This window comes from Neovison vison, chromosome 4, assembly GCF_020171115.1.
Source record: "Neovison vison isolate M4711 chromosome 4, ASM_NN_V1, whole genome shotgun sequence".
Classification (NCBI taxonomy): domain Eukaryota; kingdom Metazoa; phylum Chordata; class Mammalia; order Carnivora; family Mustelidae; genus Neogale; species Neogale vison.
In genome coordinates this window covers 225,428,011-225,443,816 of record NC_058094.1, presented here as the reverse complement: position 1 = coordinate 225,443,816, position 15,806 = coordinate 225,428,011, and the positions used below count along the sequence as shown (strand labels likewise).

Sequence of the window (15,806 nt, the reverse complement as noted above, 5' to 3'; positions counted from 1 at the left end):
GGTCGCAGGGTAGAGGATGCGTGGTTTTGCCCGTTTTCTGCAGCATCCTCCTATGGCCTCACGACTCTGCCTGCCCCTCAGTGACATCCCAGAGTCCCCACAGACCCCAGAGAGGGAGCTGTTCATCTGTTTTTTATAACCAATCTGACAGATGAATCTAGTACTTCAGTGAACAGCACTTGCCTTCGTGATAGAAGTCTTTTCTGGGGTGGAGTCGGCCAAGGTGAAGGGAGGTCGAGGCTACCTGCTTTCTCATCTGGGTGTGTCCTCCCCCCAAGAAGCAGCACACGGAGCTGAGCCCTGAGGGCTTTATTGTCTGTCCCTGGGGGGGGGCACCTGGGCTTCTAGGTGGGTTACTGGGGGCAGAGGGTCCTTCATACAGGTCCGTAGGTTCCACTGTAGCTAAAAGGGTCAGGCATCAAGCAGTCCCTCTCCTCCTCCTTCCAGCGCTGGATGTAGTTGGGGCCGCTGTCCCGGGGCCACACGATCACGGGGTCTCTGGACGCCAGGGATGGGTCCTCAGGGAAGAAGTTGAAAGGCCGGAGCAGGAAGCCCACGGAGTTTCCGGGTGTGGCGGTGTTAGGGATGTCCTCGGAATGGGGGATGTGCAGGAAGCCCACAGTGACCCAGGCCACCAAGTCCTGTGGGAGACAGGGATGGGCAAGCGCTAAGGAGGCTCAGTTTTTAAGGAGTGGAGAGACCTCTGAGCTCCCCCTCCACCAGGGACCCAGCACAGATCTGATCTCGGGCTCCGGCTGAAGCAAGGCAGAGCCAGTACCTTTTCTCTCTCTCTCTCTTTTTTTCCTCTTTTTTATTTACTTGAGAGAGAGAGAGAACGCGTGCACACACGTGCGAGCTGGAGGGGGGACAGAGGGAGAGGGAGAATTCAAGCAGAATCCCCACGGAGCATGGACCCTGACGCAGGGCTCGATCCCACGACCCTGAGATCATGACCTGAGTGTAAATCAAGAGCCAGACACTTAACCAAACAGTGCACCCAGGTGCCCCTCAGTACCTCGTTTTCAATGTTCTCATTGTTTCGAAGAAACTCCTCGAAGACCACAGGTGGGTCCCAGGGGTCGTTCTGGTTGTAGATGCTGCTGCTGCACACCTCGGAGTCCCGGTACTTGGTCACGGCGAGGGGGTACCTGCCCAGAGGGGGAGCCTGGTGGCTCTGGGTGCCAGGGGGCCTCTCAGCCCTTTCAGAGACCCCCTCAGGGCAAACGATGGGGGAAAGATACTGTCTTCCTGTTATGGTGAGATCATCTCCGGGACGTCAGCCAGATTCACCAAATGTCAGCTGAGGCTCAGGTGCTCGGTTCGGCGCTCCCTTCCCTTCCCCCAACACAGAGCCAGAGAACACATACCCGTGTTCCTAGGTCCAGATATACCACCACAGAGACCCAGATCTCATAGACAGACACACGGACACACAGAAATCCATGAATACTGGCCCTCCCCCGCCTCCCAGGCCCCCCTTACCTGGCCCAGGTGACAGCCTGCTCCTTCTGCCAGCCCACGGGCAGCACCTGGTCGGCCATGGAGTGGATCTGTAACCGGTAGCTGCGCCGATGGCCCCAGCGGTTCTCCTCGGGACTCGCGAAGAGCAGGTACCTGGGCAGAGGCTGTCCGAAGCGGAAGGCCGCCTGGCGCTCCCGGCGGTAACTTGTCTGCTTCAGGGTTGGCTGTACCAGGTGGTGTCTGGGGCTCCAGGGGTTGGTGATGTTTTCTAGTTTCATCTGCAGGGTCTGGAAGCTGTTCTTGGTGCCTGCAGGGGTACAGGAAGGAGGACAATGAGAAGGAAGCCCCTTGACCTGAAATACCCTCATTTCTGGGCTGGGATCTCCATCCCAGAGCTCATCCAAGAGCAGACCATCAGCAGTGGGGCGAAGATGATGTTGGGGGTACGCACTGGGTAGACTGAAGGAATGAAAGCCAAAAAAACAACAGAGGAACTAGAAGACAACTCAGAGTCAGGCCTGTTCGGACAGCTAAAGCCTCTCATGATGTCCCTGCAATGTTTCACGGTGACATCATTAATCCAGGAGACGATGGGTGTTGCAGACGACATAGCCTCAGGCAGCGACATTTCTTACACTCCTAGGCATTGTTCCCCAACCCCACCTGTGCACCTGCCCCATCCATCCCCGCAGGGGTCAGGGAGCCCCAGGGCCAGACCAGAGCCCACTGGCTGCATCCAGGGCCAAGGACATGCTGGTCACTTCCACCGTTCTCAGGGGCACGCAGTGTCTGCATGGTCATTTGCAGAGAGGCAGGCTAGGCTCCTGATTCTATGCCTCCGGGGAAGTTTTCGCACCACCTCCCCCTGGAAGGCAGATGTTTGGCTGGGAGGGCGCTTCCGACCCCGGGTCCTACCTGCCACGTCCAGGTCCACGCGGTAGTGCACTAAGTGGGTGTGCATGTTGCCCAGCAGGTGCGTGTGCAGGCGGGTCCCATAGCGCAGCCCCTCGGGGGTGTAGAAGGTGGCGTGCACATAGCCGGTGGCGTGCATCTTGGCCTCCATCACCCCGTTGGGGTAGAAGATGAAGTCCCAGATGTAGTCATAGTTGTAGACCGTGGACGTGGTCCGCAGCACCAGCACCTGGCCTTTCAGTCCCGCGTAGAAGTTGAAGCCGCCACTGAAGTTGGAATTAAAGTGTCTCCGAAGCGGCACTCCCGTGGGCATCTCAAAGATGCACAGGGCGCGGGGGTAGCGCACGGGGTCATCAGCGTCGTAGTGGTGGAGGGCGTCCAGGAAGGTGGCCGTGTCCGGGCAGTCGATGCCGGGCGCTAGCTCGTGCGTGACGCTGCCCAGCCCCCATCCCACGTCGATGTAGTTGGTCTGCATGCCCGCGGGCGTGTGCCCCCCGTACAGCGCCACGGCCTCCTGCACGCTCACTTCGTAGGCCACGCGCTCGCCGCCGAAGAGCACGTTGAGGACCTGGAGCCCCGAGGATGAGCGCAGCCGGAAGGACACGCTCCAGCCGCCGTAGAACACTGTGCTGCCCTCCAGCCTGTAGCGGCGACCTTGGGGCTGGACCAGGCGGGGGCCATTCCAGGGGCTGGGGGTGGGGAACTCCCCCCGCGGCTTGTAGGAGGAGAAGAGGGGTGTTTCCTCGGTGCCGGCCCCGCCCGGGCCCTCGGGGGGCAGGTCTTCCAGAACCACCGCGTCCACCTGCCCCTCCTCGTACTGCCGGGCCAGCTCCTCCGGGCTCGGGTAGAACTTGCCGTTGTACCAGACCCGCTCCACCGTCCAGTCCTGCGCGTTGGTGCTGCTGTGGTCCAGGAGGAGCTCCAGCCCCGTGGGGTGCAGGAAGTAGCCCTCCACGAAGCGCTGCAGGATAAACCACGAGCGGCGCTGGCCGGAGCCCACGCCGCGGGGCGCCACGTCCGTGAAGGTCAGGCAGCGCGAGTGGCAGTCTTGGAAGGAGAAGCCTGTGGTATCAAGAAAAAACCGGTGCAGGGGCTTGGTGGCCTTCTGCAGGGCCTGGGCCAGGAGGGCGTACTCGGCCCCGGTGATGGGCCGGGAGGCCCAGGTGGTGCGGTGCCCCGGCCTCGGGGGCAGCTCTCGCATGTAGTAGGGCCGTGGCAGGGGCCCCACGGCGAACTCGGTGACGTTGGGATGCTCCTGGGCTCCGAAGAAGATGACGGCTCGGGCCTCGCGGGTGGGACGCCTCCCGCCTTTGTCCAGAAATTTCAGTACGTGTTGCTTCTTGGGCAGCAGCATCTCAATGAGGAACACGGAGTTCTTGGCCATGGTGGGCGCTCTGGAGGGCTCCAACCTCAGCTCCTCCCGCGACCAGAGGAAGCTGCGCACGGTCTTCAGCTCTTGGGCGCTCAGGTCCTCGAACACCCCAGCCTTGCTGTGCAGGGTCCTCGAGGAGTACTTGGCTGTGGCCGTGGCCTGCAGCACCAAGGTGGCGGCCAGGGCCCAGCCGAGGGCCAGGGTGGCTGGCCGCATGACTCTGGAACGCAGTAGCAGAGATGAGCTTAGCCGGTTTATGGGAGGAATTGGGTTTCCACTCGGCGGGAGCCTTGGACAGCGAAGCCCCGCCCCTCGGCGTGGTGGTTTTCCTACAGACTCGGCCCTCGATCTGGAGGCCCTAACACTGTTCAGATCTGTGCTTCCCATTGGTTTTTTAAAAAGGATTTTATTTATTCATATGACAGAGAGAGAGAGAGAAAGAGCGCATGAGCAGGGGGAGCAGCAGGCAGAGGGAGAAGCAGACTCCCCGCTGAGCAGGGAGCCCGATGTGGGGCTCGAGCCCAGATCTCTGGGGTCATGACCTGAGCCGAAGCAGCGGCTGAGCCAACTGAGCCACCCAGGAGCCCCCTTCCCACTGATTTGAATTCTGCTCTCTCCTTACTTGTCTGCCCACCTCCAATACTCCTGTGGATTTTCTTGGCTGTACAAACTCATTTTGCCTTTCTCTATGTATTTTCTCAGCCCAATTAATGAGACAATAAGGACCACACGTTTAGAGCAATGTCCACCTTCTACGAAGCACTCAGGAAATGCTAGCTACTCTCTTTTTAAAGTCAACTACGAAGATCCGGTCTGTGATGTCAACACGTCAAAAAATGCAAGTGATGTGAAGTAATTGGTCTGTGATTAGTCTGTAGTCCTGTGGCTTTGAGGACAAGCATGGGGTGGCCAGAGGGTTTGGGATCCTCTCTGGTGGGGCCCTCCAGGTGTGGCTGCTTGACTATTCAAACAGTGGGGAGCCATCCCAGGTGGCGGGGAGATGTCCTTTCCCTTCCATTTTGGGGGGCTGTAGACAGGGTCTTTGCCTCATTTTCCCACCCCAAGGGCTGCCAACACGATCCCCTCTGGCCGCCCTGTCTCCTCCACTGGCCCTGTTGGGAAATCCCAGGACTCATATGACCTTGTCTTCTCTAGCCCGAAGGGCATGGGGGCACTTAGGGGCTGCTGGGGTGAATCCAGAGCCAGTAAAAGGATATGGGGTGAACTCATGTTCTGCTATTAAATTTTGCCGAGCCTCCTTTAAACACACACACAAAGATTGTGCTTTTTAGAGCATTTCTAGGATCACAGCAAAACCTAGAAGATGCAGACATTTCCCAAGAACCTCCCACCCCCACTCACACACCACTCCCCAGTGAACAAATCCTTCTCCAAAGTGGGACTTTTGTTACTATCTATGAATCCAGGCTGACACATCATTGTCACCCCAAGTCCGGAGGTGCCATTAGGCGTCAGTCTTGGTGGTGTACATCCTGTGGGTTTGACAAACGGACTGTGGCGTGCGTCCATATTGATGTATTTATATTATATTTATATTTTTTGTACTTATATTTATTATAGGATCATACAGAGCAGTTTTTCTGCCCTAAAAATCCTCTGGGCTCTACCCGTCCACCTGTTCACCCCTCCCTTCCCTCTAACCCCTGATAACCGCTGATCTTCTTACTGTCTCCATAGCTTTGCCTTTTCCAGCATGTCCTACAGTTGGAATCACACAGATTCAGCTTTTCCAGATTGCTTTTCTCACTTAGTCATATGCACTTAAGTTCCTCCATGTCTTTTCATGGCCAGGATCCCTGTTTCTTTCTGCTTTGCTAAGGAGATGTGCAGGAGGTTTGTGATTCTATTAACCTGAACTTGGCTCTTCCTTTCACGTTTACCTCTCCTAGTACAATCTTTATTCCAAAGTCCAAGCAGGCAGCAGGCGAGGTGGACGATGTTGATGAAGCCGCATGAGGAGGGAGAACTTGGCGGCTAGTGGGACCACACATGAAATGTGCCCTTCCTCCCCACATCTCATCCCCAGCACCCCAAGAATGGCATCCAGGCCCTGGCTATGCCTTTCCTGTCTCACGCCTGGGTAGTTTAGACCTGCAACCCAGCGTGCTGTGCCCTGGAATTCTTCCCTCTGGGTTCCCACCCCTTGCATTCTGGCTCTCCCCCACTCCGTGTCTGTGTTTCTCCTTTCCCTCTCTCCACGCCCTTCTTCCCTTGCTCCCCTCCCTCCAGCCCTCCTGTCCACTGCCCCCAGTACTCCCCATCAGAACTCACCTCTGTGTTCTGCTCTGGGCTCACCTCTGCTGCCAACCTTTGTCTCTGACCCCTTGAGCTTTATGGCTCTACTGACCCCGCCCTGGAGGGAGGGACAGGGTGAGGCATGGGCTGACCAAGGAAGGCGACCCACAGCTCAGGGGCTCCCCAGTGGGCAGGGGCATGAAGGAGTGGATGGGGGCTCTGGCTGCTGCGGTCTGAGGGGCTCCTGTTACCCACATCTGGAAACTCCCCAGTCCTTCACTGCTTTAGCGACCAGGGTCCACTTCTGTTTTCCCTCTGATTCCCTCTCCTTCCCCCGCAGGGGCATCATCTTCCGAAAGAATTGCGTGTGGTCCTTCCTGCTTCAGGCTGCACGGTGCCATGATCTGTTACAGCGGGCGGCGAGTTGCAGAGGCCAGAGATAAACATGACGGCGCCTTTACCAGCAAGTAGCTTCCCCTAGAACAGATTGCAGGGCAGAAGCTGGGGCTGGTACAGATAAACAGCAACACCCACAACAGAGGATTTGACCCACGTGTAGAAAAGGGAACCAGAGACAGAATGGCTGGGGAGAGGGAAGCCACTGATATAGGCAGAAGGTCTTCTTAACCATCTCTTTGGGGAAAGGAGGGAGGAACAAGCTGGGGACAAAATCAGTCCGGATGGCTGGGGCGTTGGTTCAGAGAGGGGGGAAGAAGGGAAACCGGGAGGCAGGGGTGGGGGGGTGCAGCACTGCAAGTCATTTTGGTATTTAGTGGCTGCTAGATGAAGGAAGGAGAAAATATTAGTTAATCCGTTATCCTTTTGCAATTGCAAAAGGCCTTTGACGTCTTCAAGGAAGAGGATTAGCTTTAAATGCTAAGATGATGATTTATATAATGACTTTGCTTACATCCTTCCTCCTTCACTGGTCTGAAGGGTTGAGACTTGATTAGTCTCCCTGAGGGGCTCACCAGCTCTTGAGGATGAGACTTGAGGATGCTGGATCCGAAGAGAGTTATAGGAACAACTTGACCTTGAGAAGCGCAGCCTGTTCCTGTTCCACAAAAGACATCATATCCAAGATAATGGAGCGAGGACAGATCAGGGGAAGATACTTGTGATGCTTAGAAGAGAAAGGGACCACACATGGAATGAAGCCGGACCCTTAGCTTGCACCACACACAAAAATTAATTCAAAATGGTTCGAAGACCTCAATGTAAAAGGCCAAACCATAAAACTCTTAGAAGAAAATGTTGGAATAAATGTTTTCGACTTTGGGTTTAGAAGGGATTCTTAGCCAGGACTCAAAAGCACAAACAACTGAAGGAAAAAACACAAATTGGACTTCCCCCAAATTATAAACTTCCCTATTTCAATGGACACCATCAAGAAAGTGGAGACACCCCACACAATACGAGAAACTATTTGCAAATCATATATCTGATAAAGGACTTGTCTGTAGAATATATAAAGAACTCTGACAACTCAATAATACAAAGAGAACGCAATGAAAAAATAGGCCAAGGATCTGAATATGTATTTCTCCAAAGAAGAGGCACAAGTGACCCAAAAGCCCTTGAAAAGGCTGTTCACCATCATGAGTCATCACGGAAATGCAAATCAAAATCCCAGGGAGCTGTGACGTCACATCCGCCCGCACGGCTAACGTCCACGAGTCGGACAGCGAGTGTCGGTGAGGATGGGGAGAAATCCGGAAGCTCGCCCGCTGCTGGTGGGAACGTGAGTGGGGCGCCCGCTGTGGAGAACAGTCTGGCACGTCCTCCAGCAGTTCCACGCAGAGCTGCCGTCTGATCCAGCCACTCCACCGCCAGGCAAAGACCCAAGAGACACAGAAACAGGCCTCCGCACAGAAACTTCTAACAGAGGCTTGGCACAAAGGTGGAAACGACCCAGAGGTCCTTCACCGGAGGGACGGATAAACGGTGGAATGTTATCTGGCATTAAAACAGTTAAGTACTGACTCACATTACAGTGTGGATGAACCTTAAAACCATTCTCCAGGGGCCGCCTGGGTGGCTCAGTGGGTTAAGTCTCTGCTTTCAGCTCAGGTCATGATCTCAGGGTCCTGGGATCGAGCCCCGCATTGGGCTCTCTGCTTAGCAGGGAGCCTACTTCCCCCTCTCTCTCTGCCTGCCTCTCTGCCTCCTTGTGATCTCTGTCAAATAAATAAATAAATAAAATATTTTTTAAAAAAGGGGAAAAAAGACTTACTCTTAAAAACAAAACAAAACCCATTTTCCAGGGCCACCTGGCTGCCTCAGTCTGTTAAGCGTCTGCCTTTGGCTCAGGTCATGTTCTCGGGGTCCTGGGATGGAGTCCCGCGTCCGGCTCCCTGCTCTGCGGGCAGTTTGCTTCCCCCTCTCGCTCTGCCCCTCTCCCTGCTCATGTGCTCTCTTTCTCTCCCTCTCTGTCAAATAAATAAATAAGATCTTGAAAAAAAGACATTCTGCTCAATGAAAGAAGCCAGTTAGGAAATGCCGCACATTATATGATTCCACTTAAATGAAATGTGCAGAGCAGACTAATCTACAGAGACAGAAAGCAGGTTAGCGGTCGCCGAGGGCTGGAGATCCTGGGTGGGAGTAATAGCTCATGACGTGGAGTTTCTTTTTGGGGGCATGACCGTGTCCTAAAATGGACGGTGGTGAGGGTTGCTCATTTCTGTGACACATGAAAGTGTGTTGATTCCTCGCTTTCTGGGTGGATTGTATGATATGTGAATAACTCCAGAGAGCTGGGCTTTTTTGTTTTTTTAAAGTGAGAAGGACTCTATCTAGAGCACACAAGGAAAGCCTACAAATCAGCCAAAAAGAGGAAGCCATCCCACTGGAAACATGAGCAAAGAGTCTCAAGGCCACTTACACAAGAGGAAACCACGAGGGCCGAGGGCACAGGAGGAGATGCTCCCACGTGGTGACTATGAGAACAACGCCGTTGTTCGACGAGATCTCATTTTACAACCACCGCGGGCAGAAACGAGAAAGCTAGATGATACCCAGTGCGGGCTGCGACGCGGTGAGATGGGAAGTTCAAGCCCGGCTCGCGGGGAGGCAGGCCGAGGGTCTGGCTATCTGGAGGGCTGGCCCAGCGTGTGGGCCCTGAGCCAGTCGGACGCCCCACAGGACTGAGTCATGCTGCTTCGGACGTGTATGGCAGACAGATTCTCACGCAGCGGCACCCGACAGGACGCAGACACGCACCGCGGTGGAGCTGGGGAGCCAGAGCCCGTCCAGGGGCCCATCGCTGGGCCAGGGAGCCAGTGCGGCGGGCAGTGCACAGCACAGATACAAAAAAAAAAAGGATGTGCACTAATACGTGAGAAATTCTGCTGGGGAAGGGTGGGAATACACACATACACGTACGCGCACGTATGCATACACACACGTGCACACACGTGCGCACAGACACCTTCGTGCGTCTATACATAGATGCATGCGTAAGAGGACAGGGAGGCCTGGTGTGGCGGGTGATGCTTAGGGCCACGCACTGAGGTGCACGCTGAATTCTGCAGCGGATTTCTAGTAACCCAACGCACAGGGGACTGAGAGGGAAGCTGAGAGAGGCTGCAGGTTTTCACCCCAGGGTGGAGATGGCTCGGGGGCAGGACCCACAGCATGTGCCCCACCGAGGGGGTGGGGAGGAAGGGTCTCCCACATCGGGGAGGAAGGGTTTTGCACGCAGGCAGGGAGGTGGGACACCCAAGCTTGGATCTCACTTTTTTTTTTTCTCTAAAAGATTTTATTTATTTATTTGACAGACAGAGGTGGCAAGTAGGCAGAGAAGCAGGCAGAGGGGGTTTGGGGGGAAGCAGGCTTCCTGCCAAGCAGAGAGCCCGATGCAGGGCTCGATCCCCAGACCCTGAGATCATGACCCGAGCCGAAGGCAGAGGCTTAACTCACTGAGCCACTCAGGTGTCCCAGATCTCACTTTTTATTTAAAGGAGCACCGAGGGGCGTCCTGGGATCAAGCCTGGCTCAGGTCATGATCTCAGGGTCCTGGGATCGAGCCCCACATCGGGCTCTCTGCTCAGCAGGGAGCCTGCTTACCTTCCTCTCTCTGCCTGTCTCTCTGCCTACATGTGATCTCTGTCTGTCAAATAAATAAATAAAATCTTAAAAAATAAATAAATAAAGGAGCACCGAGCGAGTGCTCTGAAAGGGCAGTAAGATTCAAGGTAACCCAGAGTAAGTGCGACATGAGCTGTGCCTGAAGGAGCGTCCTGCCCGACGTCGGCAAGAGATGCCCCTCAGGGCGCCTGGGTGGCTCAGTGGGTTAAGCCGCTGCCTTCGGCTCAGGTCATGATCCCGGGGTCCTGGGATCGAGTCCCACATGGGGCTCTCTGCTCAGTGGGGGCCCTGCTTCCCTCTCTCTCTCTCTGCCTGCCTCTCTGTCTACTTGTGATCTCTGTCTGTCAAATAAACAAAATCTTTAAAAAAAAAAAAAAGAAGAGATGCCCCTCAGGACTGAAAGCTTGTCCAGGTCTGGGGCTCTGTCTCCTCTGTGCCGTGTTTCCAGGCCGCCATAACCAAGCACCGTAAGCTGGGGGGCTGAAAACAACAGAATACTTTTTTCTTACAGTAGTGAAGGCTGGAAATCTGACATCAAGTTGTTGGCGGGGCAGGGCTCCCTCTGAAGGCTCTGGGGTGGGGGTTGTCCTTGCTGGCCTCTTCTAGCTTCTCATGTTGCTGTCCATCCTTGGCGTCCTTGGTTCCTTGCCTGGTAGCCCCATCACCCTGCCTCTGCCCCTGTGGTCCCACGTTGTTCTCTGTTTGTCTGTGTCTCTGTGGGTCCCTCCTCTTCCAAAGAAAGACACCAGTGACTGAATTCAGGACCTGCCCTACTTCATCTTAGCTAATTACAGCTATGGTGACCCTATTTCCAAAGAAGGTCACAGTCTGCAGTTCCGGGAAGGATATGAAATCTGGGGGACACGATTCAACCCTGCACAGCCTCTTTACATGTCCCACCTTGCGCGTGTGAGTCCACGGCACGTGAGTGAATTCTGAGCTCGGAGCTCTGGGCGGCCGACCTGCAGGTCCCCAGAGAAGAACCTGCGTGGAGGAGGAGGGGGCCCTGCGCAGGGCCAGGTGGGAGCAGAGTCACAGGACTGAGGCGGGCCGTGTGTTCCCGCGACCCTGAGCAGGGCGGGTTCTAGGTGGAATGGAAGGCGGAGGGGGATACGCCCTGGAGGGCAGGGACAGGGCGAGGGCCGTGCTGTGCTGTGCTGTGCTGTAGAAATGTGGGGACAGGGCGGAGGCTGAGGGGGTGCCGCGGACACCACGGGGGTGGAGAAGACGGGCCTTTAAGAATGACCCCAAGGAAACAGAGACAAAGGGAACTTTTGGGGGCAGAAGTTTTGACTCAGGTGGAGGAATGGAGGTGTGAACTTCTGGAATTCAGTCTTGTTGCTTTGCTACGAGCACTTCTAAGCTCCCCGTGCTCTGTCTGGCAGCCGGTCCCTCACTGTTGTGGGGTGACCTTGATTACTGAAGTCTCTCTATTCTTGGGGTTAATGATTGGTAACATTTACAGATAACGCTCTGGCTAAGACTGTCCCTTAAGTTCTGGGCCACCTGCCTCTCTTAAAGGGGCAGGACTTGGGGGATGATGTTGTAGGGAATAGGTGCAGAGTGACACGGGAAGCTGGATCCAGGGCCGGGGTTGGTAGGCCAGAGATCACAGCTCGCAGTTTTCCCATTAATAAATCTTGATATTTTGGTTTCAGAAAGTCACAGCACGCCAGAGATCACCGGAGACCATCTAGAGAGGGGGATTGTTTCCACAGGAAAGCCAGAACTCCACGTGGGCCTGCCTCCCTGCAGGACCCCTGTGCACCCAGCAGTGACAACCCAAAATGCCTTCAGACGTGGACCAGTACAGGCCCGTTTGCTTTACTGCGCTCCGCGGGGTTGCCCTTCCCCCACGGCCCGTGTTTCACACTCTGAAGGCTTGCCTCCAGCCAGTCCGTTGGCACATTTTTTCTAAAAGGCTCACTTTGTGTTTCTGTATGAGACTTTGGTAATTCTCACAGTATTTCCAATGTTTTCATGATTGTCGTATGTGCTACGGTGATGGGTGGTCTTGGCTGTTACTCCTGGAATCGTTTTGGGCACGTCACACACTGCACCCACACGAGATGACGGACGTGAAGGAGAGAGGTCGTGTGCATTCTGACGGCTCCACTGAACGGCCCGTCCCGCATCTCTTTCCCTCTCCTCCAGCCTCCCTAGTCCCTGGGACGCAACACTACTGAAATCAGGCCAGTTTATAACCTTGCAATGGCCTTTAAGGGTTCAAGTGAAAGGAAAATTCACAGGTCTCTACATTTATTTATGTATTTATTTTAAAAAAAGATTTTATTTATTTGTTTATTTATTTGAGAGAAAGAGAGAGAGAGACTGAGAGCATGGGAGGGAGGGGCAGGGGAGAAGGAGAGAAAGAATCTCAGACTACCCACTGAGCACAGGACCTGATGATGCAGGGCTCGATCTCATGACCCTGAGATGGTGATGTGAGCCCAAATCAGGAATTGGATGCCTAATCAACTGAGCCACCCAGGCACCCCATATCTCTCCCTTTAAATAAAAAGCTAGACATGAGTAAGCTCAGTGCCTTGCTGTCGGCCTGGAGACAGAGGCAGGGTCTGCACAGGAGACCACACCAGCCACCCATTCCCTTACGCCAAAGCCTAATCCGGAGCAAGGCCCGGACTCTCTCCCGTGCTGGGATGGCGGGGAGGGGAGGACCTGCAGAAGGACCGTCTGCAGCGGGCCGGGGCGGGTTCAGGAGGCCCCAGGGCGGAAGGCATCTCCGCAACACCCAAGTGCAAGGGGAAGCGGCCAGGTTTCCCGACGGTGTAGCTGCGGTCACCGGCGACGGGGCCGCCCGAAACAGCAGGTTTTCAGCGCGGCCGGAACAGCCTTCTCTTGGAAGAAGATGCCAGCTGGGACTCTCACAGCCCGAGACGAGAAGGCAGCGCCCGGCTTCAGAGCTTCCGAGCCGGCGACCCTGTCGCCAGGGGCTACCGCGGCCGGTGACCTGGAGCCGAGCCAGTGCTCCGTGACCGCTCGGAGACCCCGCGGCGCTGGAGAACCAGGCCAGGTCGGCTCTGCCTGGGCTCCGGAGATGCCACAACAGGGAAACCGCAGGCGACCAGAAGCGGGAGCGGAGCCCGAGGAGGGGACGCGGCTGCGGGAAGCTCAGGGTCGGGCGGGACCGCACGTGGGGGCGCTTCCTCGGGAGGAGCAGAGCGAGGGGCTTCCTGAGCGGCCGCTGGGAGCCACGACGGACGGATCAGAACCGGACGGAGCCGCGCGGACGGAGCAGCGGCAGGGCTCGAGGGGACGGACTCCAGCTCCGAAGGCAGTTCTGTGGGTAACACGCCATCGGGCGGCACCGCCTGCCGCCGAGCAACGGTTCGGGTCGGAAGAGCCATCGGTGCGACAAACCGCAGGGCCTCGCGGGCCTCCAGCGCCCAGCACCCCGACGGGTCAGCAGCCGGCAGCGCCGCCGAGACCCGCCACCCGCGGAAAGACCGACACGCTGAGAGCTCAGACGGCGGGTCCCATGTTTTAGCAATAAAGTCTTTTTCAGTGAAGGCATGCACGTTGTCGTTTGAGGCACAGTGCTGTTGCACAGTTCACAGACGGCTTCAGTGCATGCAAAGAGCATTTGTGCCCTGGGAAACCAAGCATTCTTTGGACCCGCTTTATGGCAATATCAGCTTTACTGCAGTGGTCTGGATCCCAGCCTGCAGTACCTCCCAGGTGCGCCTGTATTTTCTGGGAGGCAAATACCCCTATTGCAGAGAACGACTGGCCTGTGTTAAACACTCCTGATTTGTACCCGGGAGTGGGGACAGCCTCCCTCCCCTTCCCCCACCTGGATCACCCACTCTGTCTTCCACCTTTTGTGAGAACATCTTCTCGTTTGTGGTATCTCCCAGGCATCTCCAGGCCCCGCTCTGCGGTCCAGCCATGGAAACATGCCAGGCTAAGGGGGCAGTTGGGGAGCGCTCCTGGCCTCTGCCCCTGTGTTCCCTCGCCTGCAAACCTCTCTTCCTTCACTTACCCACTTGCTGCAGCCCAGTCTCAGCACCACAGCCCCCCACCTTGTCCTACACTCTCCAGGCAGCTGCGATTTCCCGCATCCAGGGCCCGGGTCCGGCTTCCACACTGCGTTCTGCTGCCACTTTGCCACTGTCTGGCCACAGGCTTGCCTTCTCTACCGGGTCCTGGAGGTCAGGGACTCAAGCAGACATCCTCATTTCTTCAAATATTCAGAAACCAGTCCAGCGCCTGGCATACCCGGGGATTCCTGTTTTGTCTTCAGATCGTGTGCATCAGGGGGATGGAGGGGGATGGAAGAGATGTCAGAAACCCAGGCGTCAGAAGAGTTTTGACACATTGCTGTTGGCAGTCGAGGAAAAAAACATGCTCCATGGTCAGGTTTCAACCAGGTTACTACTTCCCCAACTTTATTGAGATATAATTAACATACAACACATTGTTATCTGCAATCACAGGATCCCCCGAGAACTTATTCATCTTTTAACTGGAGGTTTTTACCCCCAATCAATATCTCCCCATTCTCCCTGCCTCTGACTAACCCCATTCTACTGTTTCTTTGAGTTTAGATTTTTTACATTCCACATATAAGTAAGATCATACAGTATTTGTTCTTCTTTGATTTATTTCAGTGAGCATAACGGCCTCAAGGTCCATCCGTGTTGTCATGAACAATGGGATTTCCTTCTTTCTTGTGGTGGAAAAATATTCCATTGTGTACACACACACACACACATGCACACAACACACTGGAATATAAAAATATTCATGCACACACACACACCGCATCTTTATCTAGTCATCTGGTGATGGATATGTGGGTTGTGTCCACAGCTTGGCTATTGTGAATAACGGTGAAAAAAAATGAGGGTGCAAACACGCCTTCCAGATCCTGGTTTCATTTCCTTTGGATTGATACCCAGAAGTGGGATTGCTGGATCATAAGGTGGTTGTATTTTTTTATTTTTTTGAGGAACCTCCATGTTGTTTTCCAAGGCTGCACCAACTTACATCCCCACCAACAGTGCACAATGGGTCCTTCCCAACACCTGTCTCTTGTCTCCTTAATGACAGCCATTCTGACAGGTGTAAGGTGGTATCTCATTGTGGTTTTGATTTGAGTTTCCCTGATGTTGCACACTTGTTTAGGAAAATTTCTATTCAGGTCCTCCACTCATTAAAAAAAAAATAAAAATAAAAAAATATATATACATGTATATACATATATATGTCAAATATATATATATATTTGACAGAGAGAGAGAGAGAGGAACTGCAGTGGCAGGCAGAGGGAGAGGTAGAAGCAGGCTCCCCACAGAGGAGGGGGAGCCTGATGTGGGGCTCCATCCCAGGACCCTGGGATCATGACCCAAGCCAAAGGCAGTTGCTTAACCAACTGGGCCACTTAGGAGCCCCTCTGCTCATTTTTTTTTAAAAGATTTTATTTATTTATTTGACAGACAGAGATCAAGAGTAGGCAAAGAGAGAGGAGGAAGCAGCCTCCCCCATGAGCAAAGAGCCTGATGCAGGGCTCGATCCCCAGGACCCTGGGATCATGACCTGAGCTGAAGGCAAAGGCTTTAACCCACTGGGGGCCACCCAGGCGCCCCTTCTGCTCATTTTTTTTTTTTTAAGATTTATTTATTTATTTGACAGAGAGAGAGAGAGAGAGAGATCACAAGTAGGCAGAGAGGCAGGCAGAGAGAGAGAGGAGGAA

General features: G+C 54.8%; 1 protein-coding gene across 1 annotated transcript; it reads right to left on the bottom strand.

Moving 5' to 3' along the window:
* Positions 1–294: 294 nt before the first annotated feature.
* On the bottom strand, positions 295–6,079 carry AOC1 (amine oxidase copper containing 1). The gene is made up of 5 exons (XM_044244652.1): positions 6,038–6,079; positions 2,377–3,965; positions 1,483–1,768; positions 1,016–1,148; positions 295–641 (listed from the first exon to the last, which is right to left on the bottom strand). The coding sequence occupies exons 2-5, from the start codon at positions 3,959–3,961 to the stop codon at positions 375–377; spliced, it is 2,271 nt and encodes a 756-aa protein (XP_044100587.1). The 5' UTR covers positions 3,962–3,965; positions 6,038–6,079; the 3' UTR covers positions 295–374.
* Positions 6,080–15,806: the final 9,727 nt, after the last annotated feature.